Here is a 24,703-nt window from a genome sequence, read left to right as displayed (position 1 = left end):
TTTCATTTATATCTGTTTATATGTTTACTTATAGCTTAACCTGCATTTCCATAAAAGAATTTGAGGCAAATGTTTGCAACCAGGAGATAGAAGAAAACTATCTAAAGCCGTGTGCAAAGGTGCAACATGTGTGACGTGATCTGATCTTTCCCTGTTGGTGCTGAATCAGTATCTCACCTTTATATCCTGAAAGGCATAATGATGCGGGCAATATCTCTGTCCCCAGTCACATAAGCAGTATATAGTATATACCATATACCCCCAATTAGAAAGAGTCAAAACAAAAAGAAATAGACATCTGGTATCATTAACAGTGTTTTTATTTACAAGGAATTATTTTTATTTGGTTGTTTGGAAAACCACTAACATTTTTCACTTTAGAAAACATTAAATAATAAACAAGATGTTATACAGTACTTTGGATAACTTCTTTCATCAGTTTAGTGCAATGTATTATTGGCACCTAAAAGTGAAATTTTCAATATTTTCCCCTTTCATCTTCAATTGTGCAGTTAACATGACCAAAAAGGTAACAAATTAAAAAGACTCTAAGGCCATATTTTCTGGCCCCTACTTAAAGGCTCACTGATTGATAACTCCCCTCCTGTCCTGCCTCCACCAAGTTAAACGACAAGAGGTATACTATTATACCTATTGTTCTAAAAACATTACCATTGTGGAACTTGGGAGACTCAATAGATAAGAGAAACTGAATCAGACCAGCTGGGTGAAGGAAAGGGCCCGAGCCGGCACTCTCCATGGGCACCGGGGTCAGCTGTCACACACTCTGCAGAGAGACTGCACCAGTAGAGAGGCTCTGTAAACTCCGCTCTTGGTTATGGTCTTTTTAAAAATCTTAAGTATCCTCCATTGGCAAGTGAAAGGGTTTTATTTATTCAAGAAAAAAATAAACACCACCACATTAGGAGATTGAGATACTAAAACATCTGTTTATTATACTCTCTTTTTGGAATAAATATATATAGATATGTTTTTTCTTCTTTTTTTGTGTGTGTGTTTTAATACTGCTAGGTTTGCCACAAAGGGAGAGACATTTTAGTGAGCCCAGCATTTGGTGGACTTTCCCCTTTTTGATTCCTCTCCATCCCGGAGCCAAAGAGGAAAACGCCTAAATTAAATCTTGGCCTACTCCAAAGGACCTAGTGCTGCAGATTCTCATTACGTGGTAACAGGTTCAAAATATCTTCTGGGAGGTTCTGTACTCTGTTACTCTACCTTGAACATCACTAACCACCTGAAATAGAGAAATTTTTACCTGATTTTTTTTAAAGCCTTTCAAAAAAGAGAGTGAGACAAAGTCACACTTCTTTATAAGGGATTCTAATTTAACCACTGTCCCTGCCAGAAAATGCTCGCTCACGCTGAAGTCTAAGTCTGCTTCCTTTCCTTCTATTCTTAGTGCATGTGGAGAGCAGCTGGCCGCCATCCTCCCTGAACCAGCGCTTCGCGCACTGCAACACCAGCAATGATCTGCGCCCAGTCTTCTCTTCTCCGGGCCGAATAATCCCAGTGCCTTTCATTTTCCACCATAGATCTTTTTTCCAACCCTTTCATCATCTTTGTGATTCCTGGCAAAAGTAGCAGAAAATATTTTGATTACTTAATCAGAAATGAGGAAAAGCCTCAGTAGTAAGTTGCATTTTAAAAGTTATACCCTTTTCTTATACAGTTAAAATATGCAAGGAGGAAATATATTAGTGGAGGGCTCTTCGATCTTAGAATTCCAACCTTGTCCCATTGTTCTAGTGCATAATGGATCCTGTCCCAACACATTCAATACCTCAAAGCGTGTGACTTGCTTCCTGTCCCACCCCAGCATGACAGCATGAAAGTTATCAGCTAGACCTGCCTAAGTTTATACTGATTTAAAATTAGTAAGAAACTCTGTTCCAAAGGGGCTGTTCCCATGCTTCTCCTCACCCTGTTTCCTTACAGAGACTCTTTCCTCTGAAACTGCCAGAACTTTTACCCAGCTTCTTACAGTCACCAGAGAGCACCAGGCTCTTGGCGGGGCGGGGGGAGGTGGGGGGAGCTGTTGGTTTAAAAGTGTAGCTGGAAACAGTTTCATACGCTAATGTCAGCTTCTTGTCTGCCTAAGTAAATGGTTTCTTCCCCTTCGGAGGGATCAAACTCAAGGTCATTCAAACATTCATCCCTCCACTACCACAACCTGACACCGCTTCAAATTCCTCTCACTCCAATGTAAGGGCACAGAACTGGGTTAACATTTCACCATGTATTTTTTAATTCAGGAGATCACAAGCTGCCTTTTCTCTTGCAACTAGAGTCTGTAAATATTAGGAACACGTAACTACTAATATCAATAGCACATTTACACAAAACACAATACTACTAACAAAGAATTACGTGCCCACTTTACATAATTGTCTTTAAAAGAAAAATACAGATAACAAGAGTAAATGCTTTTTGATATGTTGCACACCCTTCTTTTATAAAGTGAATGGCAGGACAAGCATTCGGGTCAGTCCAGGGAAGAGGTGAAACCAGGTTTGCAACCACGTGATACCACATGTCTTTGGGGAAGTCAATACTACTCAAGGTACAACACTGAACAGATAACAGAATGCCATTTGTACAAATTTCTCCTGAAAACGTTTCCCGTTACTTGCTAGAAGGAACACCTTGTAACCAGGATGAAGGATGGCGTAGGCCACACATGCTGAAGGCCAGTTCCTACAAGGTCACACCCAAAGATGGACTGCCTATGTCCGCAGGTGCCCCTTCCATTCCAAGGAGAGTGTCACTTGTTCACCGGGATTGCACAGAAGCAGACCGACAAGATGAGGGTCGGTGACCACTTTCTCTGGCCCACCGACACACCCTTCTCCTAGGCCTGATAAAATGGAGGAGACAGGAGGTGACGATCAGAAAAAGAGGGAGCAACATAGAAGTTCATCGCTAGTTGTGGAGTCGCTCGCGTTCTTCAGAGCAGTGGCCTTTTCTCAAGCTGACATCATCCAATCCAATCTCCCCAGTGTGACCACGCCTCTTTTCGCCTTTGAAGATGACCTAGGGAGAGAACCCACACACTGGTCAGGCCTCTTCTGCCCTTCCCAATGCCTGCTTATTTAGCAATATAAGGGCAAACTTCCCCAAAACTAAATAGTAAACCTACTTAACAGAAGGAAAGACTAGAGAACAGTATCACCCGCGGCTTGCCATCTTGTAGAAACTTCAGTCAACTGTTATTACTCAGAATCAGTTATCCTTTAAAAGCCATTCTGAACTATGGACTACTTCACTTTAGGAATGCTTATGATGTGAACACTTCTGCCCAAGATCCCCAAGGTCAGAGGCAAATAGTGTGAGGGAGTGTGCAGGAGTGTGAAGGTGCAGAAGTTGAGACCAGAGATCTCCAGGACACAGTCCTGCAGCCCAATGCCTCCCAGCTCCTCCGCTGGGTTCATACAGCTTTGCTGCAAAACAAAAGAGAATCAAACTCCATAATCTAACCACAGTGTTGTTTTCCTTGTGTGAAGACCAAGGACTTTCACCATCCTTGCATTTTATCTTTTATAGCATCCTTGCTCCTTTGCGGGGGATGGGGTGAGGTTGGGGAGTGGAGGGATTCAGCCAATAGGAGGGAGGACTCACGGACTTGGGCGAAGGTGGGGTGACTACTGGGGGGAGGGGGACAGGGGACTAAATGGCAATGAAAAAAAATACAGTAAAAAAATGAAAGCTAAAAATAAAATAAACCAGTCTCTTCTGTGATTTGAAATGATTTATCTTTTATTTCTCTAAAAATATGAATAATAAGAAAAATGTTAAGAAAAATTACAGTGAAAAAATTCAAGACTCTGATAAAAGCTGTATTAATGCAGGCTACTTTTTCTTTCTAGAATAGTTTCTAGAAACTATACATACTTATAGGCATAGATGCAGAATATAATAGTAAAAGTTTTATAGGCATCAACATAAAGAAGATACTTTTTTCAAGTAATCTTTTCGGTGAGGTGTTACAGATCCTCTGATTGGTACATATGACTTGATTACTTAAGATAAAATTTATATACTCAAAGCTTTCCCCATATCCTGTCTTACTTAACAAGGCAAAGAGGGGAAAATGAAATTTAAAGAAACATTTTGGCACAAAAAACACTTTAGGGTAACTCGTGGTCAGAGTTTGAAGTATAAGGAGATACCCTTTGAAGTTTCTCTGAATGTTTTTACTTTTTCAGTTACTTTTTTTTTTTTACTAGAAGTAGGGGATCTACCCTAGTAGGGTGGTGGGAGTGGTGGTCATGAGTTGTAATGAAGAGTTACAATGATGCAAAAAGTGATTAAAGAAAGAGGCAGGAATGGAGTCATCATATCCAGAAATACACTAAGTGTTGCCTGCGCCCAAGTTAGTGAAGGGAACAAGACTTCTTCCAGTGCAGACCCCAGAGTTCTCCTCTAACAGGGGGAGCTCCCAGTTTGCCTCCTACTCACGCTCTTGACATCAGCCCCTCGCAGGGTGATCTGCGTTTGCCTCCAGCCTCGGCCACCGTTTCTTCCCCACAGCGCTGCTCCGTGGGCTCCGTGTTTTCTCACAAACACCTGGAGCGTGCCCGAGTGCAGCCCCGTCACCTTGTGCCTGAATGACAGGCACAGGTCCCCTGACTGCATGAGGTGGCCCAGCGGTAGCACCAAGCGAGCAGCTTTTCCCCCTGGGCCCTTGGCTGCTGAGACGGTCAGATACTGTCCACCTGCAACGGGAAAAGCAGGGCCGTGGGTGCACGTGCGGACATCCCTCGAAGCACAAAAGTACGGACAGGAGTCTCACTTTTTTTGTTTGCTCAAATAAACTTCAAACTGTGACAGTCATTTGTGAAGCATTTCAGATGACTAAAGGAGAAAAATATGACTTATTTCTATGCCTGTCTCAAATTCCCTAGTTTTGTGTTTACAGAAAGCATGCGCTCATGTGCTGATGGAGAGGATGAGCTGTGCCAGAGACACACAGCAATTAGGAACCCGAACACTGCCAACGCTGCCAGCGGAATACGATCAGACACAGACAGGCATGCACAGACACACGCCTTCGCCACCCCTGATCCTCCCCAGGTGATGATTATGCTGTCGGGTGGGCTGGCCGACGGGGCGGCTGACTCTGAGTTGCCCAGAGAATTTCCTATGTGGATAATTAACCTCCAGGCAGCAGGGCAGGTGGTGGTTGAAAGGGTCCTAAATCTGATTATTATCTCTTCTGATTTAAATCTAGAGAGAAAACAGTCCTTTAAGAATGCCAGAGTTTGCTATGCCTCTCCCACCAAAAGCACCACACCCCAGGAAAAGACAGGGGTGCTCTGGAAAGTCTCCAGTTTCTGGGAGCATCAGTTTTAGTTGAAGATAAGTAGTTTACAATGTTTTTATATCGTAACAACAACTATCTAATATATATGTAATATAATACACATGAACACAAAATGTTAATAAAACTGTCACTTTAGACAGGTCTCTTTGTCCTCAGATCCTTTTGGCTATAGAGTTTGCCTTCCCCATTGTTAGATAAACTGCAATTCAGGGGAAGACAAGTTGGAGCAGCAGGTAGTGGGGGAAAGTTGTAGGCAGTATTTTGAAACTCAATCCAATACAAACAACTTTCCTCTCAGGCTGTTTTACTGTAGCCAACTGAAAAACACCCCGTGTTTCAACACTGATTTAGCCACAGGAAAATGGGGCTGGAATGCCAAATACACACACCTGCTCTGGTAGCAACCCCACTTATTTTTCAATGAAAAGACAACCACTTTTTTTTTCTTATGTGTACTCTGTGTCAGACATGATTAAGGTTTGGGATGCCCTCCTATTTTTCAAGTGAGGTCTCTTCCAAGTGCCCTCTGAGCAGCCACAGTTCTGAAGAGGTGGTTTCTGGGCACGTATCTGCGCCAGGCAGCACTGAGGGCTCCGTGACGGCATCCCATGGACGCTGCTGACAAGCCTATGAAGCGAAGACTTTGAGAGGTGAAGTCACCCAAGGTGTTACCCAGAGGCTGCAGGAGGAAGGTCTGAGTTCAGAGCTGACTGGCCCCCCTATTCAGCACTTGCTACCCTCTGATTGGATCACTGGTTTGCATGCTCCCTCTGATTGGATCACTGGTTTGCATGCTCCCTCTGACTGGATCACTGGTTTGCATGCTCCTCTCCCTGCACCTCACCCCCCGAGATGCCCACTCTTTGATGTCAAAACCAACCGTTCCCCCAAGCCACCCCATTACACTCCTAGCACATGATAGGAGTTCAATGCCATTTGTTGAAAAAAATGATGTTCTAAGAATTCAGAAAAAAATCTTGCAAGGAAATAGGTCCTTGAGTCATATACTTGAATCATCAACAACTAACACAATTTCTTATCCTCATCCCACTGCCTACATCCTCCCAAATTAATCCAGATGGTATTTCAGGCCAAAATATTTAGATGGATTTTATATGTCTCCCCATAAGTTAGCTTTTGAATCATCACAGGTATTTTGGTTAAGACTAAGATATAAGGTTATTACAGTTAACCTGCAAGTTTGAAGAAAACAAGGATTATCTTAAGTCTCTGTGGAATGTGCACTAATGTCACTGCCAGACGCTGCCCGAGAGGGAGGCAGCCTAACAAACCAAGGCGCCCTGATGAAGAGTCGACCCTAAAAAGTAACGCATCGTCAGTGAGGCCACAGTTGCTATTGCTCCCTGGAGCTGCTCTGTGAATGCTTACTCAGTGTTATGACTTGCTTTTTTATAAATACTACCAGCCATTTTTCTGTGTCAACAGATAGACATTTTTCATAGCTTCAACTATGCTATTAATAATTTAGCCTTATTTTTTTTGCTGAAGAACATTGAACTTGTTTCCAAATTTTCACTCCAAGATAACACTATAAAGTAGAAAGACAAGCCAAAAAATATTTGCAATGCATGAAAAAGGACTATGTTTCCTTTTTACGCAGAGCTTACAAACCAACAGTACAGAGACACAAAAGACAAATACAAAGCATCTGAGAAAAAAATGACTTAAAGTGTGAAAAGATGGTCAACTTTTCACAATAAAATGAATTCAAATGAGATGACTTTTTCCCAATAAGCTTGGCAAAGATTTTTAAAAGCAGTTGGATAAGATCTAATGTTGGGATGGCCTTTAAACATTTAGTTGTGGGAGTTTAAACTGGTATAACCATCATGGAGGGCAAGTTAGTGAAATCTATCAGAATTCAAATGCAAGTTCCCTCTGATTCCGTAACCCACATCTAGGAATTTATTCTACAGACATATTTTATTCAAACGTACATGGAATGACATGTATATGTTTTCCCTGAAGTTTTGTCCGAACTACCAAAAGGCTGGAAACAACCGAGATGTTCCCCAGAGGTGGCCAGTTAACTTGGAGGGCACATCTGAGGAATGATGGAGTGACAGTCACAGAGAAGAGTGAGGGAGTTCTGTATGACTGACGTAGGACTGTCTTCAACAGCAATGGCTGACACTATTTTAATGGTAACTCTGGGACAGGCACTGCTTTAAACACTTTACTTATGCTGAATAGATGCTTCTGATTATCTTTCTTTAAATGACTTGCTCAAGGTCAAAGGTGGTGAGTGGTGGTGCTGGGTTTCAGCCCAGGCATTTTGGTTTTAATGTCTTGTTCTTCATGGGAACTCTTAGGATAATATCCTTAAGTGACAAAAGCAGGGCACATAAGAGGGTAGATAATATTTGGAAAGCAGCCCTGATCCACTACTTCTTCTCCAGGATACACATGCTGGCTTCGCCCCCTGCCCTTCCATAGGCTTTGAGACACCTCTCCACCCTGGTCATTCTGCATGACCTGCACTTATCTCTATTCTTCTCAGATCACAAAGAACCCACCAAAGTGGAGTTTCCATTTGGTAAAAAATAGCCTATTTCTAGGGAAATAACCCAGCTTGTTGGCAGCAACAAGACAGGGTTCACTCACTGATTCTTTACTTCACTATAAAGCTAGTCTTTCACTCACTGATTTTTTAATTCACTAAAAACCTTACTACTGAGGCACCTTTTTCCCTCCCACAGCTGAGTAAGTGGTGTCCAGACTATGAGCCATGCCGAGGATTCATCCCCATTAGATTTTGTCCTCTTAAATGAGGCCTCACGATCTGATCTGTGGAACTGATTGTGTCAGCATGTCTCTGGCTTCGAGCCCTCCGCAGCTCAGGGAGAATGCCTTAATAACCACGGCCAACATGCAGTCCATCCACGTCGCAGGTGAAAACCCGGGGCAGCCCCGGGACAGCGGCCCCAGAGCAATCACCGCAAGCTCTCCAGTCACGTCCAGGCAGCCACCGCTTCCTTCTCGTGTGTTCTGCACGGTCACAGCCAAATCGCCACTTCCAACTTTTTTCGCCTGACATTTTAATTTCCAATCCTCTTCTCATTTTTCCATCAGAGGGAAGTGAGTCACAACAAATTTAAACATTCACAAATGAGATGAATAATAAAAAGAGTTGGAAAGTACTAAATCAGTCCTATAAAATAGTATGCAAATTCTAAAAATCAAGTATTTCTCTATCTACATAGACTTTTTACATGGATCTGTGACAAATTCTTCTGAGCTGATTTAGCATGAATTACTCTCTCCAGTGTGCCTTACTTGAAAGAGTTACTCATTGTGACCATGAACATGCACAGTTGCTCACACGATTCTTCATTTGGTAGAAACTGCTCCAGGTGAGCGGCCAGGCAAGCCCACAGGGTCCGACCTGCTAATCGGATCCTGCACTCTACCACAGGAGACATGGGCCAGGCTGTGGGGGAGTGGACACCCCGAATCCTGCTGCAGATGTCCTGGACACCGAATGGCCTGGGAGGCTGCATGGGCAGCCCAGGGAGGCCTGGGCATGAAGTCCGCTCTTTTGCTCTGTGGCCTTAGAAAATTTATGTAAACTCTGGGCCTCGGTATTTCCTTTGCAAAATAAAAACAATACTACCTGCTTCACAGGGTGGATAAGAGTATATTAAATAAAATTATGAGATTATTAATGACTCAAGACTATAATAGGCATTAAATAAATGCTGGTTTCTAATTCACAGATATATGTGCCACTAATAATAATGTTGTACCAATAGCCACAGGGATGTAAAGTACAGCACAGGGAATATAGTCAATAGTATTATAATAACTATGTATGGTGCCAGGTGGGCACTAGAATTATTGAATTGATTGCTTTGTAAATTATATAATTATCTACTGCTATGCTGGTACAGCTGAAACTAATGTAAAATAATATGGAATGTCAACTAATTAAAGAATAACATTTAAAACTATATATCCCTGGCTGGATAGCTCAGCTGTTTTAGAGCGTCATCTGGATACGCCAAAGTTGCAGGTTCGACCCCTGGTCAGGGCATACATAAGAGGCAGCCAATGAACGCATGAACTAAGTGCAACAACAACTCGGTGTTTCTCTCCCTCTGAAATCAACAACTACATCTGTCTGCCACAGTAACACCGTCCTGCTCAGAGTGGCCCTTCATGCACGAGCGCTAACAGCAGGGCGAGAATGAGAGAGGCTGGCTCTCCTCTGTGCCTGCATGTCGATAACAATTATTGTACAGCTAAAAGAAATCTAAAAAAAAACCAAAAACATTTGCATCTGAAGAATATGCATATTTTTTAAAGCTTACCTCAAATTTTTATTTTAAAATATCTAGTATTTCAATCTTGGGGGATCTAATGAAATATTTTAGTCTAATATTGTATTTTAACACCTTGCTACTCAAAATGTGCATCAAGAGTTAGCAGCACAGGTGTCCTCAAGAAACTTGTCAGAAATGCATCAAAACCTACATTTTAACCAGGCCTCCAGCTGAATTGTACAAATGCTGAAGTTTGAGAATAACTGGTTTAACAGAGCATATCCTCTCTCAAGTTAACTTTTGAGTGTTTTGTGTTCTTCTATATAATACCTGGGATGCTATTAAGAACTAGGCTTTTCATTAACAACATACTTTTTTTAGTTAACAATATACTTTTTCTTCACATCCTGTCTCCTTCATTTCTAAATTTAAAATGAGGAGTGTAAAAAGGAAAAAAAATGAAACCAGACTCCTCATCCTTCCATAAAGTTGACATCATCCATAAAAGATTTAATTACTCAGGGGAGGGAAAAAACCAACAATATGTAGCTTTGCTTTCTGGAACAAGAAAACAAAACAGCTTATAAGTATTAAAACCTCAAAGTGTGAGATTTAAAAGCCTGTTAATTTCCTCAGGCACTATGTCTAAATCCACCTTATGAAGAACATTCTCTAGGAATAAGTAGTGGTAATTTAGAACTAATTTCTCCAGCATCCAAGTTAGATTAAATTTTCTTTCAGAGAGGAATTCACAGTTTCACAGAAATGTCAGTCTCCTTCAACTGTGTCTCAAATATTAAAAAAAAAAAGACAATGCATGAGTGGGAAAATAGCCATGGCTTCTACCATGGCTGATACTTCTCTTATGTTTGGGAATGGGGCACTACAAGTAAGCTAAAACAGGTTAGAATAAGTCTACTTGTTTTATTTACCAAAATTTTTGAGAAGTCCTTACTGGCCTAATGAATTACTTGTCTTCCCATAGTATAACTCTTGTTGACAGCTAACATTTTTTAGTTCCCTTAACAAATGGAATATATGAAGGCTGGACAAGCTGTTCCTTTAGCCTCTTTATTAGGGAAACACAGAGAGGAGACAGCACACTTGGTCAGCAGCACCCAGGTCTCCCAACAGGATCAGCTCGAGGTGTCCTTGAGTTACGTCACCCATCTTGTCTTACCTGCCGGGTCCCTCACTGGCTCCCAGTGCAGGTCACTGTCTTTTTCTCTGATCCACCCGCAAAGCCCATGGTCAAAACTGCAACTGTGTATGAGGACGCCTGCGAGGAAAAGACCAGAAAGCCAGGTAAACCACAGACTGACAACAGCATGTATCTGTCCTCGTGCTCTCCCCGTCCGCACTGAACTAACCCACCAGAACTTCTGTCCCGGAGATGGGAAGGGAATCGCATGAAGCCTTCCTCAGCCCAGTCTTGCCCATGTGCTCCGCTGGAAAAACACAGCACGCGAATGTTGCCAAGTTATGACCTTGTTACATCATCGCTTAGACAATATGATTTCCTCTCCAGAGTTTCTATTAAATGAGGCTTAATATATTTTTAAAAAGATAATGATGACTCAATTATCTGTGCCCAGCTGATTTAACTCCAGAGGAAATCAAGTTGTATAAAAAAAAAAAGATCTAAAATTTTCCCAGGTGCAACCTCACAATTTCCAATTTAAAAGTTAGTTTCATGAAAAAAAGGGAAACAATACAATGCCATTCTAATGGTACTAAGAATAGCAGTGTCTACCTGGATCATCCTTTGCTTCATCCTCCGCACTGACTCCTCTCTCAATTTCAAACATTTCAAACACATCATTTGAAGGGTGCCGTGGGACTGCAAGAGAGGGAGATGTTTTGTTCTGATGAGTTTTTGATAAAGAGACATTACCTTTAATGGGGGCAGGGGAGAAAAACCTGGGTATTCATTCGCTCATCTGAAAGAAGGCAAAATACTTAACTGCACTTCACATGAAGATTCACAAAGTTTGTTCTACAGTGATGTATACCGAAATATTTACCTAGGTACAAATAAAACATGGTTTTCAAAAGTTTCTAATACTCAACATAAAATACATTGAAAGGCCATTGTCTGGAAAATACATTTCAAAAGAGCTACCAATTACAAATGAAATATTCATCTCTATGAAATTCAAAATTTCGTCTCTATGAAAGATGCACTATGAACTCTAGATTAGGATATTTTCACTGAAATGCCTGGTTTGGCTTTCTGACCACAGCCTCCATCCCCCTCCGGTGAGCACTGCGCAGGCGTGCGTTCCGGCCTGGGTCTCTTACCAGGACCGGCCTTGCTCATGCAGGCGTCCCGGCTCCTCTAAGATCAAATCCAAAGGTCTTGCTGCAGCATGTACAATCCCACCCCTCCCACCCCCGAGTGCCAAACACGTCATTCATGTTCAGTCTCTGACTCTGGCCCCAGTTTGAAACGCTCTTCCTGCTAATTAACCTGCCAAACTTCCCCTCTTCGTTCACTTCCCCGTGCAAACATCACTGCCTGTGTGCACGCTTTCGTGCCCAAATTCAATTCTTCCCCCTCTAATTCATAAACTCCGGTGTCCACACCTCAATTCCACTTTTTCACAGATTTGCAGTTATTTACATACATGTGAGTCATACATGTGAGCCCCTCTGCCAGTCCCTGAGGTCCCAGAGGGCATCAGTCATGTCTTATTCACGTGGCATTCCCAGGGCATGACCTGGTGACAGGCACCCCATAAGTGTTCACTGAACAGAGGTGAAGATCTTATCGAGAAACCCATGGAGTCTGGCCAACCCTTCTCCTCATGGAAACAAGTGGGGCAGAGCTTAAGTAGACCCTTTTTAAAACCTGGATGAATTTAAATCATTAGCTTTTCATTCCTTTAATGTGTATTTGATTACCACCCATCTGCCAAGCACTGTGAGAGATGGTGGGGGCGGGGTGAAAGGGGTGAGCAGGACCAACAAGGACCTGGCCCTGTGGAGCCTGCACACTAATGGGAGGGGCAGACCTAAGCTGGAAGGTCAGCGAACACGACCATTCCGACTGTTGGTAAGGGCCAGGGAGGCAAAGACCAGATGATGGCACAGGGAGTGGCTCAGGTGAGACTGGAGTGTGGGAGCCATGGTGGGACTGGGGGTCGGGGATTCTCGGGGGAATACTCCCTTTCCTTGGACAGAACTTAAATGAATTATCTATTTGTATAAGGCAGAGAGTGAAAGATGAAGAACACCAAGCGACAGATATTAATCAAACGGGTTCTTTTTCGATAATGTTCCTATTATTTTTAGCAAGAATTTTTTAAATGATCAATTCCATAATATTTACACTGACATTTTTTAAGCTTACTGCCTTCAAGTTTTTTCCTGCTTGTTTCAAAAGTCCCCCAGTAAAGCCCCTCCCACACACCCACTCATTCCCAGCCTGTGAGGGATGGAGAAGAGAAGCCAGTTCGGAGAGAAGTTCTAGGGCCGCGGCCTGATGGATCCCAGGGGCTCTAGGGCTGCGGCTTCCGCCTTCCCTCTTTCACACCCAGATGACTGACAGCAAAGACATCCAATTACAGCTTTTCTTTCTTTGGGCCTCTGAGAAGGTGACTGCCTTTTATCTACCAGAAATACTACAAAGTTATAGGCAAGCATGCTTTATTTCTGATGACAAAGGAAGCTAGAAAAACTCTACAGAACCATCATTGTATTGTTCCCTTAATCTTGTAATGTATGCAGATTGTGTCTGGATTGGAATAGCTCAAATCTTAAAGTGCCATATTTTAGGGGTATTATGAGAGTTTGTCAGCTAACTTTTTTCCACATGAAGAACTGTCAGAGGGCAAAGAGGTCTTGGTGCAGGGAGATCAAGGAGGTCCTCTCTGCGGAAGCTCCTGCTGCACAGAGAGTGGAAGAACATGGAGCCTTCCAAGCCAAGTGTTGGGATGCGGGAAGAGCAAGCTCTCCAGGCCTCTGTGCCAAGGAAAGTGCCCAGAACAGTTGGGGAAAGGTGTTCACAGTGGCTGGAGTATGCGGGGAAACATAAAGCAGCCTAGAATGAAGGAGGAGGGAAAGGAAGGGGCGAGAGCACACCTTCCAAAACAGCAACCCAATGAATTAGTCGTCTAACAACTTGCAAAGTGTCAGATGGTTCATTAGCCTTTTAAGCCCTGGGATTCCAAGAACTATTGATTCAGCAGCAGATGATCATACACACCTTTACTTTAATCCAGTGGGAAGCATTCCCAGGAATTTAGAGACCTGAAATGCTCTGCAGCTATTGGGTCTTACAACGGTGTGTGCTCTGCTCTGTAAGAGTTCATTTAATTAACTCTTTCCTCACACACACCAGTTTGGATTGCTAACAGCGTCCCACTGTTGTGTCAGGAGAAGATACTAAGTGAAATAAGCAGTGGGAACAAAATCAAGCAGTATGATCTCCACTGGGTATGAGAGAAACGGACAAACCAAACACTTGAACTAGAAAAAAGAATGGTAAAAAATACCCCAATGTGCTGCCCTGGCCGGTGTGGTTCAGTTGGTTGAAGCACCAACCCATAACCAAAGAGTTGTGGGTTCGATTCCTCAGGCCACATGCCTAGGTTGTGGGTTCAGTCCCCTGTACAGACACCCACCAGCCCCAGTTCAGGCGTGGGTGAGCCCAAGGTGGAGGACACTGGAGTGAGGGGAAGCACAGTGGGTCTGTGTTTCCCTCTCACGTTGTGTTGCTCTCTCCCTCCTCTCTCTCCAAAAAGCAGTGAAAACATGTTCTTGGGTAAGAATTAAATCAATAAATATAAATACACCCATATGCTAAGAGTGGTAGTCTGATTACTGGAAAGGAAAGTGATATTTTGTCATTGGGGGTGTGTGTGTGTTATCCTTTATGATTGTAAATTTTAAAGACTGTTTGGAAAAAGATTTTCTATTATGGAAGAAACTTAACCTAAACCACTGAAAACGAAGAGAGTTCGTCAGGACGCGTGTCCGCACCAGGCCCAGCTGCTGTGTCTGCTGCTAGTGTTCGACTGTTCCGGGGGCTCTGGACAGAGAGTCGATAGCAGTTGTTAAATACGAGGCTGTGAAGCTGAAAGGTATTTATGTAATTTGAGAATATTCTTTAATCCAGAGAGCTAGTTGAATCAATGCAGAAAATTTTAATTAAAATAATTGACCAGCCATGCCCCAAAACACAAGTACAGGCAGGATAGAGGCTGATACCTGATTTTCCTCCTTATCCTCCCCTGCACCATACTATGGCTAATAGCCAATTTAAACACACACACACACACATTTTATAAAAACAAATACATATTAACTGTTCTCTGTGGTTGGACCATTAATTCTCAGAACTAGAATGGCATAATTTCAGAGATTAAAAAAAAGGTGAGGAATCTACCAATACCGTTCCTCCTTCAGCCACGCCCCTTGTTCCATCCGCAGGCCAATGCAATCAATCAAGAAAGCCAGCTTCCACTGTGTACCAGGCCCAGGGCTGAGAGCATGTCATAAAGCAAAGTGCATACTCTTGCCTTCATAGGATCTACCTTCCAGACCTGAAGACAGACATCTAACCATTTCCCCAGGAAATGAATGCTTGAATGTGAGGTAGAGGAAGCTATGAGAGCACCGGGGTGAAGAAAGGGGGCCGGCTGGCTGAGTTAGCAGGGGGAGGACAAGCCTGAAAACCTCCTTGAGGTACTGCTCACACCAGGGTGCAAGGGCGGGCTGGTCACTGCGAACTGGCCCCCTGGAGGATGATGGGGTGTGGGGCTGAATCCTCACTGCAGGGGTGCAGCTCTCGGGAGAAGAAAGGCACCAAATGACGGAGGCAGGCAGACTGCTGGGCCTCTTAAAGCCCTGTAAAGATTTTGGACTCTATTCTGGTAGAAACTGGAAGCCTCTGGAAGATTTTGACAGAGGAGTGCCAAGACGAGAAGTGCACCATTCTGGCTGTGGTGTGGAGAATGGACAGGAAGGAGGGGATGTCAGAGGACAGCTATGACCAACATGACCTCAAGAATTAGTCTTGAAAACATGTATTGCCTACAGTTTTTTTCCCTCCATTGGCTAATGTTTTCACCTACTAAAAAATACCCCTTGCCCAGTGTTTCTTACAACCTTCTGCATGAACTGCAGGGGAGGGGGTATACAGGCAGTGAGGGAGCCAGCTGGGTAAAAGTGGGGTGGGGTTGGTTTTAGGGACCCAGGATGCTTCCTAATGCCTGGGAGCCCTGGGGTCTGCAAGAAGAATTGGCCAAAGCAAATAAGCAGAAAACTTCTTAAAAGAAAGTCTGGCCCAGGTCATACTAATATATGACCTGAGTTCATAAATGAGGTTTCCCAAATGGTCAGCTGTATATTTTACTAAAAAAGTGCTAAGAGTAAGCACAGCAAGGTGAGGGTAAATATTATCACAGGCGCCTCCCATGGCGAGCCCGCGGCCACAGGTCAGCTGGGCGGATGGAAGCACTGCTCCTAAAAGGCGGGCCTGCTAGCTCTGTGTCTGTTCTCGGTGACGCCCGTGACGTGACCCAGGCCGGCTCTGGCGTTTGCTGTTGAACTAAAAGGTTAAACATAACAGTGTTCTAAATTCTCTGCTTCGAGGTTTACTTCCTCCAAAGAGAATGACACATGTTCCTCATGTTGCGACAGCACGTTCTGGTGGTGAGACCTGGGGAGTTTTAGAGACTAGTGTGGGGATGAAATGTGGGGAAACAAGGGTTTTACGAAGCAGCCTTGCCACTCTCTTCCTCCCCCCCTTCCCCTCTTTCATTCTCCCACTTCCCCCCTCTCCTCTTTTCCCTGCTCCCACTTTACCTCTCAAGATGAAGAGCATATGTATTATAGCTTTAAATGACCAGAGAGAAGCAAACAAAAGGGACTGGAACAGAGTTTCTGAAATTTCCTTAACCACATTAGAGAAAATTCCCAGCTATCTTACCGATGACAAGCACACAAGGAAAAGGTTGCTGAGCTCCACAGAAATAAGCCCTGTTTGCCAAAGCCTTCATCCCACAGGAGACTCTAAACAGTTCAAAAAACACCTGTGGGTGGAGGGTAAGTAGCAGAGCTGGCAGAAATTCAGTCTCTGGTGAAAGGCGGCACACAGCCACAGCCACCCGGTACTGAGCCCAGTCTCTGCAACTCTCCCATTTCTCCTTCAGTGAAGTTTCAGAACTGCCTCAAGTACTGCCCAGGAGAACAGGACGTCTAAAACATGGTTCTTCTGCAGGTATGACCACAGGAATGATAATGCAACTCTTCCAGATTAAGGGAGCGCTTCCTCTCTTCTTAGCGAAAGGAACCTAGAGGTTTGCTTCTGTCAGGACCAAGTCCTGCCCATCAGAACACAGGTGGCGAGCAGACCCCAAGGGGTCTGCTGGTACTGGGTGCAGCGTGGTCACCTGGGGTGTTCCAGAATCCACCTGTGGACTGTCAGAGACAGGCGTCAGTGCCCTCAGGCCAAAAGAATCACTTTAAAGAAAAAAAGGGAGCTTTGATTTCTGGTATTTATCAGACCCATCATATAACTTCCCCTTCTGAACATTGTCTTCCTGAAAAGGCCCTTGGCACTGTTTGCACAGCAAAGAAGTTGCAGAGATGGTGCCTCTAACATCACAGCTGTTCGTGCAGGGACTACAAACACCCAAACTAACAGGACGGCCCGCTTATTTGGTCATAAGAAAGAATATATGAACTTGCAGCTTTCTATTTTCATTTTGTCTGCTTACCTAATAGCTTGTACTTGCAAATCGGCTTGTTTCAAAAGGGCCCGGTTAGCCAAAAATAACATTAAAATTTGAATGAACCATAATAAAAAGCATCAGAAAAATATAAACATTTAGAATAACACCAAATAGGGCTGTGTTTTTCTGAGGTAAGTAGGAAATGCTATCATTACCATTTAAGTGAATTCAACAGTGTAAGTGGAAGTTGTAATAGCTAGAAGACACTGAGTTCTTATTATACGCCAAGTACTGGGGTAGGAGTTCTCTCTGCGCTCTCTCATCTAATTTCACAACAGCCCAAGGAGGAAGGTGCCCTTGTCATCCCCACGTCCAGATGAGGAAACAGAGGCATAGAAAGACTCCGTGACGTGACTAGAATAGCAGAGTGACTAGAATAGCATGACACTTTTCATTACAACACTGTAGACAAATGTGCCTACAACTTTGAAAAAATCTAATTTCTGCCTTTGGTCACATTCACCAAAAACTCAATTTGTACTTTCCAAGAGAACAATTTTTTTTCTTGCCAGGCACTACAGGATCCAATTAAAATATAAATCAAATATCTTGAAAATGTTCAGAATTCACAGCACCAGATCCTGACCTATAAGCATTGACAACTCAGTCCTTCAAAACACTAGCAGAAATCTAATCTTTGGGGTGATGACAGGCATCTGTTCGGGGTCTCTGTAGGCTTTGCTGTTTACTAGAAAGCAAACTAGTTTGAAGACCTCTCCAACCCTCAGCAGAAACAATCCTTTTATTCATCACCTCTGAGAATCAGAAAAGAGACTGTATTTCCGGGACTAAGAACACTGTTATCACACCAGCTGCAGACTCTTGTCAAATCTGTTGAAGGGCAGTGAGAGACAGAACCTGTGGACAGCGTGCTTGCAGCAAAGCAGCCACTGGTGAGGAGGAAACCACGCGCTCCTTCCTGCATGGCCTTGGAATTTCAACACGTCCTCCTGATTCAGGATAACCTCGCAACACTGTGTCTGGTGTGCGGCAGGGCCACTCCTGGGAGCATCTGATACATATTACATTATTTTCTGTAAATAACCTGTATCTGCAACACTGTTTTCACTTTCTATGAGCCAGATGCCGCATGCTACATTTTAGGAACAATTGCTACATTAAAAAACCTCACAGATGGCTAATTCTGTCTCCATTGAGGACCCGGTTCTACTGGGTTCGGCTGCCATTATGGTTCTCACAGCCCTGCTGTTCAAAATGTGGCGGGCAGCTCAGCAGTGGGACCTGTGAGCTTGTTAGACATGTGGAGTCACTGGTCCTACTACAGCCTCACTGGGTGGGAGGTTTCCTTTTCAAAAGACCCACACAGCACATACTGAGCAGTACTTCCCCAGACAGTCTGATGTAGTATATGTGTCGCAGTGATTGAAGTTGTAGTATATGAAGTTGTAGGAATCTGCACTTCAGATCAGCGGTCCCCAGCCTTTTCGGCACCAGGGACTGGTTTCGGGGAAGACAATTTTTCCAGGGAGGCGGGAGTCGGGGGCAGGGGGCAGAGCTCAGGCTCTCACCTGTGCTCACCTCTAGCAGTGCATGAGGCGGGCGGAGTGGGGACAGGAGGCGGAGATCAGGGGAGGTTTCCCCACTGGTTCCTAACAGGCTGCTGACCCAGACTGGCCCCGGGGTTGGGAGTGGTTTCAGATAAGCATCCTAAATTACCTGGGTTTAAATGGGCTATGACAACACTGAAAAAAATCTGCTTCCCGGGCCAAGTGATATCATATTCCTTGTAGTAATCGGAGCCTCCCAGCTAAGACTGGGCACTCCTGACACTGGATTGCAAAGAAAAATTTGAGAGGTTAAAAATAGAAGTTAATAAAATCTTTCATGAATTTTTATTTTTATTTGTTTTTTGAACCCTAATCCTAGCACTAGCCCTTCCCCTAATTTTGTTTCTTTTCTTTCTCTTTTTTCCCCGAAATCCTTACTGAGGACATGCTCCTTGATCCCAGAGAGAGGGAAGGGAGAAGACAGAGAGGAGAGAAACACGGATGAGAGAGAGGAACACTGACGGCTGCCTCTTGTGTGCACGGCCACCCAGGTAGGCAGGCCTGTGCCCTGACCAGGAGTCAAACCTGCGACATTCTGGTCTACAAATGATGCTGTAAACAGCTGAGCCACAACGACCAGGGCCTTTTATACATTTTTAAAGCCAGTATGTTCTAAATAAAATTAACATGATTAAGAATTAGAATCCATTGGTGTATTTTTTCACACACACACACACACACACACACACACACACACACACACACACTGCTGGAGAGAGTGGCATTCAAGTACCATGGGCCCCTCTCCCAAGGAATCAGTGCTGTGCTGATTACTGTGACTAATGACAGTGCAGATGGGAAGATTAAAAAAATACCAACTCAGCAGGAGGAAAACAAAAAGACAACAAAAATCACCCCAAATATCATAAACTGGATAGACCCATGATCACCATTTTGGTCTCTCTTCTTCCAGACTTTCAAATTCATTCAGACATATGTAAGCATGTGTTTTATACCAACATGGGGTCAAATGGAATAGGCAATTTTGTGTATTCTTTTAATCTAACATTTTTTTATACCACGGGTATTTTTCCAACTCACTATTTTTTCAAAAAACATCACTGCATAGTATTTCATTATCTTGCTAGGCTAGAATGCATTTTCCCCTATCTTCCTTTACTTCTGGCAAGAAACAAAACTAGATCTTCAGATTTGGGATATTCCATCCTTAGCAGTCATTTTAAATCCTCACCTTCAAATGTCTGAAGCTTATTTTCAAGCTCCCTTTCAAAGCCATTTCACTATTACTCAACATTCTGCTTACAATTCTGAAGTACATTAAATTTAGAGTTGTCTAGAGAATGCATCCTTTCAATGGCTATGTTAACCTGCATCAAGATCAGGGGAAGACCATAAGCTGAAATAACTTTAATGATGTGAGGAGTGACTATCAAATGAACACGTTAAATTTAGCTAGCCTGAGCATATGAAGGATTACTTAGAATTAAAAAAAAAACTGAATCCAATATGAAATTTCATTTCACTCCATTGAACAAATATTTTTTGTGCCCACTGTGCCCAATGTACCTGGCATTGTCTGCCTATGGGAGGGGAAGTATCTGGGGCTAAGCAGTTGCACTCCGACACACTGGGCAACAGAGAGAGATGATGTGGACCGGAGAATCAACCCTAAAAGATCCCCTTTGCAATCCATATTGGGTAAGATCTGACCATTCTGTACCTCTGGGCCACAGAGTTTGGGACAGATTGAAAAACAAAGAATATTCAAAGAGCAAGCCAAAAAGGATTGCTAAGTGCATTTAAAAAAACAGTATTTCTAAGAAAAGCTTTATGAGATGGAAATTACTGCACCCCACAAATAAACAGGTAGTTTACTGAGAGTGTTGGAGACCACACTGAGTGTGGCACCGGGTGACAGTGGCCAGCCGAGCCCCCGACAATAACAGGGAGAACCCAGAAGACGGAACGTCAATTCGTGACTTTGGATTACATGGAAGTAAGAATACCCCAACTGTGGGAAGAGTCATTGGAAGGGACTTTAGTCACCTTAGAGATCCAAATATAATTGGGATGATTTTTTTTAAACCTCGTAAGAATATCACACTTGGTAATTAATTGATGTTGATTTAGATAAAAGTTCATAGGCTGTAAGTTAAAATGCAAAAGGCTATTATAACCAAGCCCTCTGCACCACTTCAGGTTTAAACAACTTTTTTGCTGTTTTGAACTCCTTTCTTAAGCAGGAGTAGTGAAGACAAAAACTCTAGCTTAATGATATTTTGTTTATGCCTACACAAAGCGTTGTTTTAAGGGATAGTTTCTTAAATATTTCTTATATTAAAAAATGTGTGTACTTTCACACATACCAACTTTCACATAGTAAAAGCATAAAGCAAAAATTAGGTCCTGGCTGGGTAGCTCAGTTGGTTAGACATCCTTATATACCACGGTTGGGGGTTCAATCCCCAGTCAGGGCACATGCAAGAATCAACCAATGAAGGCATAAATAAATGGAACAACAAATCAATATTTACCCCTCTCTCTCTAAATAAATCAATAAATAAAAATTTAAAAAGTTATGTGAACTAGTTTCACAACCTAGGAAATAGGTACTTTAAGACATTATCTCTGAATTGACATAATTTCCCTTTCATTAACATCAAATTTGCAGATTTGATAATCCACTGAATAGACTCTAGATACAGAGAACAGACTAACAGAGGGCAGGGGTGTTTGAGGGCTGGAGGAAAAAGTGAAGGGACTGAGCAGTGCAATACAAACCGGTTGTTACGAGTATATAAATTGTAGCATAGGGAATGAAGTCCATACCACGATGAGTGTGTATGCGGCCAGTCAGGTACCTGACAGATCAGAGGGAAGACTCTGTAAAGTGCACGACTACGTAACCACCGGGCTGCACACCCCAGACTAATACAGAATGATGTTAAATGTCAAATGAAGGTACTAATATCTATTTGTTTTAAAAAATCCATTGAATAGAATACCGATCTTCAAAAAGAAGGAAAGAAAGGGAGGAAGAGAGTGAGGAAAAAATGGTGGAAGCATAATAAACAAAGCTCCCCATAGTATTAAAATAAGTAATAATCAGAAAAGAATATATGTTTCAATTCTTAAAAATAGCTTAATGCATTATTATAATAAACTAGGTTTTGTATGGAAAATATAATTATATGATAATTTATTTAAAAGGTTATGAGTGATCAATCTTACCACTCGTCTCTTGGTTCCAGAAATAGCGTTTAAGTGCCGATCATGTGCCGTGTATTATTCTAGGTTTGGGAAATGTACCAATGAAGAAAATACATAAAGATCCTTGTCTCAAAAGCTTAGATACTCGTAAGGAAAGACACAAATAGACATAGAAAAGTAAACAGTGCAGTGTATTAGAAGGTGATAAATACTATTTAAAAAAAAAGAAAGAGTAAAGAGCAGTGAGTTCAGGTGTGCTGCTGGTGGTTGGGGAGGTCAGGGTAGCCTCACTGGTAAGCTGAGGTCTGTGTGAGGAGGTGAGAAAGTGAGCCAAGCTCATAGCCGAGGGGAGAGTGTTCAGGAAGAGGGAACAGCTGGAGTAGAAGCCCTTAGCTGGGAGAAGTGTGAGGAGCAGCGCGGAGGCTGCAGTGGCTGGAGTGAAGCAGAGTAATATGAAGTGAGACCATTTAGGACGCTGTGAGACAATGGCAGGGCTTAAGCTCTTCCTAAACTAAGTGCTGCTAATGCAGAACTTGGAACGCTGATATCTCATTGAACTTTTTAAAAATTATTTATTTATTTATTTTTAGAAGGGAAGGGAAGGAGAGAAATATCAATGTATGGTTGCTTCTGGTGCATCCCCTGCTGGGAACTGGCCTGCAACCCAGGCATGTGCCCTGACGGGGAATCCAACCGAGATCCTTTGGTTCGCAGGCCCGCGCTCAATCCACTGAGCTACACCAGCCAGGGCTCTCATTGAACTTTTAAAATACCATTCTGGCTGCTGAGTTGAGCGGAGACCACAGAGAAAGGCAAAGGTGGAAGCAGGAAGAAGCTGTTCTTCCCTATAATGCTGAAACCCAAAAGCTGTTTCTGTAACACATTAGTACAGTAACACACTAGTAGGTGGCAAAGCTCGTCTACACTTAGCCTAAACTCGGGTTCTTGAGTAGCCAAATTATTGTAAGTGTTCATGCGTTTCACTGCAGAAACACTGACATGTATCAGCTATCATATATATATATATATATATATATATACACACACACACATATATGCAGCTTATCATATATCATATATGATTTATATGTGATATATATATATATAATATGCAGCTTCTTACATTTCTAAAATCTAGAAAATGCTACATTGCACAATTCATATGGATCAAGGAATTGGGACATGTCCTCCAGGGCAGGGACAGCTTGGGCCAGGGTGGCAGCATCGGAGATGGCAAGCAGTGGGCACAATTTCGATATAATTTAAAGTCAAGGCTAATAGGGTTTTTTACAGATTCGATGTGGGTATGAGAAGATGACTCCGAGTTCGTTGGCTGTAGCAACTGTAGGATGACGGTGCTGTGTCTCGGGGTGTGAAAGACCATGGGCAGAATGTGTCTGGGATGAAGCTGGGGCACCATGCAACCAGGTGTCTGAACATCTAGTTTTGCCCAACACGGGAGGTCTCATAGGCAGGTGACACACAAGTCTGGAATCTGGGGAGGTGTCTGGGCTGCAGTTGTAGTTTTGTTACAACTTTTCCTTCCTTCCTTTTAGAATATCTTTATAGTCTTTTCTCCAGAGAACAATAACATACACATACTATAAAGAAAAGCACCATTTAACAATCTCTTCCCTTAAAATAATGTATCTTTCAATGTAAAGAAAAACATAATTATTGAAGTGTGGCACTACCTGGAGCTAGACAGTGTCTGTAATTAACATCGCCTGAAAATTCATGAAATGAGGAAAGCCGAATTTTATCCTCAGACCTGTGCGGCAAATAAAAACGTCTTAAGAATTCATTATGCCAGACGTGAAGAAAATACTAAATAAAGAAATGGTGTTGAACTAAAATAGTGATTAGGTTTCTTTCTGTTTTCATGGTGAATTAACACCAGTTTTTGTCCTAAATTAAAAACCTGGAACACTTACTTTATTCAGAATATACCCTACAATCACAAGACAGCGAATTAAGAAGTGTCCAAAGTATCCCCATTCATGCTCACGTTCACCAGCAGCTGGAGCTGAAGGGGAAATGAGAGGGATGTAATTTCTGGCAGGAGTGACTAGAGGCAGTGATGCTATCTGTGCCGTGCATGGCCTTGGCATAGGACCAGCACAGTTCTTTCCCAGGGCCTATTTTTAGGATCACACTCTCTGTAATGAGTGCCCTAACATCACTGAACTCCACGTTTCCCCAATTTTACCCTGCTACATTCTGTTGGTGAACTTCAGTGTGACTTTTCATTCATATGTATGTTGGTATGGAGAAGGAAATTGTGGAGAGACCTTTTAAAAAACAAAACGTTAAAAGATTCAGAAAAAATGTTGATATCTATGTCAAACTAACTTTTTATATTAAATAGCCAAGTTTTTATGAGCCTACCTTAAGCAGCAAAATAATGTAAATACTGTTCTTAAGCAACCATTAATAAAAATTCCACTGTATGATCACAAAGAAATAATTTTTTAAATGAAGTGAGAAAAAGAGAGACGAGAGAGAAAGAGGAAGAAGGGTAGAGAGAAGGGGGAAGAACAAAAAAGAAAAGGTGTGAGGATAAAAATTACCAAAAAAATGTGCTTTCAGAAATAAAGGATA

At 42.7% G+C, this 24,703-nt stretch overlaps 1 protein-coding gene across 4 annotated transcripts in view; it reads right to left on the bottom strand.

Annotated features, from left to right (window-relative positions):
- Nucleotides 1-321: 321 nt before the first annotated feature.
- NPNT (nephronectin) overlaps nucleotides 322-24,703 on the bottom strand; it is a 76,205-nt gene continuing 51,823 nt past the window's right edge. For all 4 annotated transcript variants that reach the window (XM_053657036.1, XM_037154441.2, XM_037154440.2 and 1 more), the window contains 4 exons: nucleotides 11,378-11,464; nucleotides 10,805-10,903; nucleotides 4,477-4,733; nucleotides 322-3,051 (listed from right to left, as the gene is read on the bottom strand). In XM_053657036.1, the coding sequence (XP_053513011.1) occupies nucleotides 2,941-3,051; nucleotides 4,477-4,733; nucleotides 10,805-10,903; nucleotides 11,378-11,464 (554 nt within the window). In that variant the 3' untranslated portion in view covers nucleotides 322-2,940. The remainder of the gene's footprint in view (nucleotides 3,052-4,476; nucleotides 4,734-10,804; nucleotides 10,904-11,377; nucleotides 11,465-24,703) is intronic.

Source organism: Artibeus jamaicensis, unplaced genomic scaffold, assembly GCF_021234435.1.
Source record: "Artibeus jamaicensis isolate MK-2021 breed Jamaican fruit bat unplaced genomic scaffold, CSHL_Jam_final scaffold_3222, whole genome shotgun sequence".
Classification (NCBI taxonomy): Eukaryota; Metazoa; Chordata; class Mammalia; order Chiroptera; family Phyllostomidae; genus Artibeus; species Artibeus jamaicensis.
The sequence above is the reverse complement of the archived record's forward strand: the minus strand, read 5'-3'. Positions and strand labels throughout refer to the sequence as shown.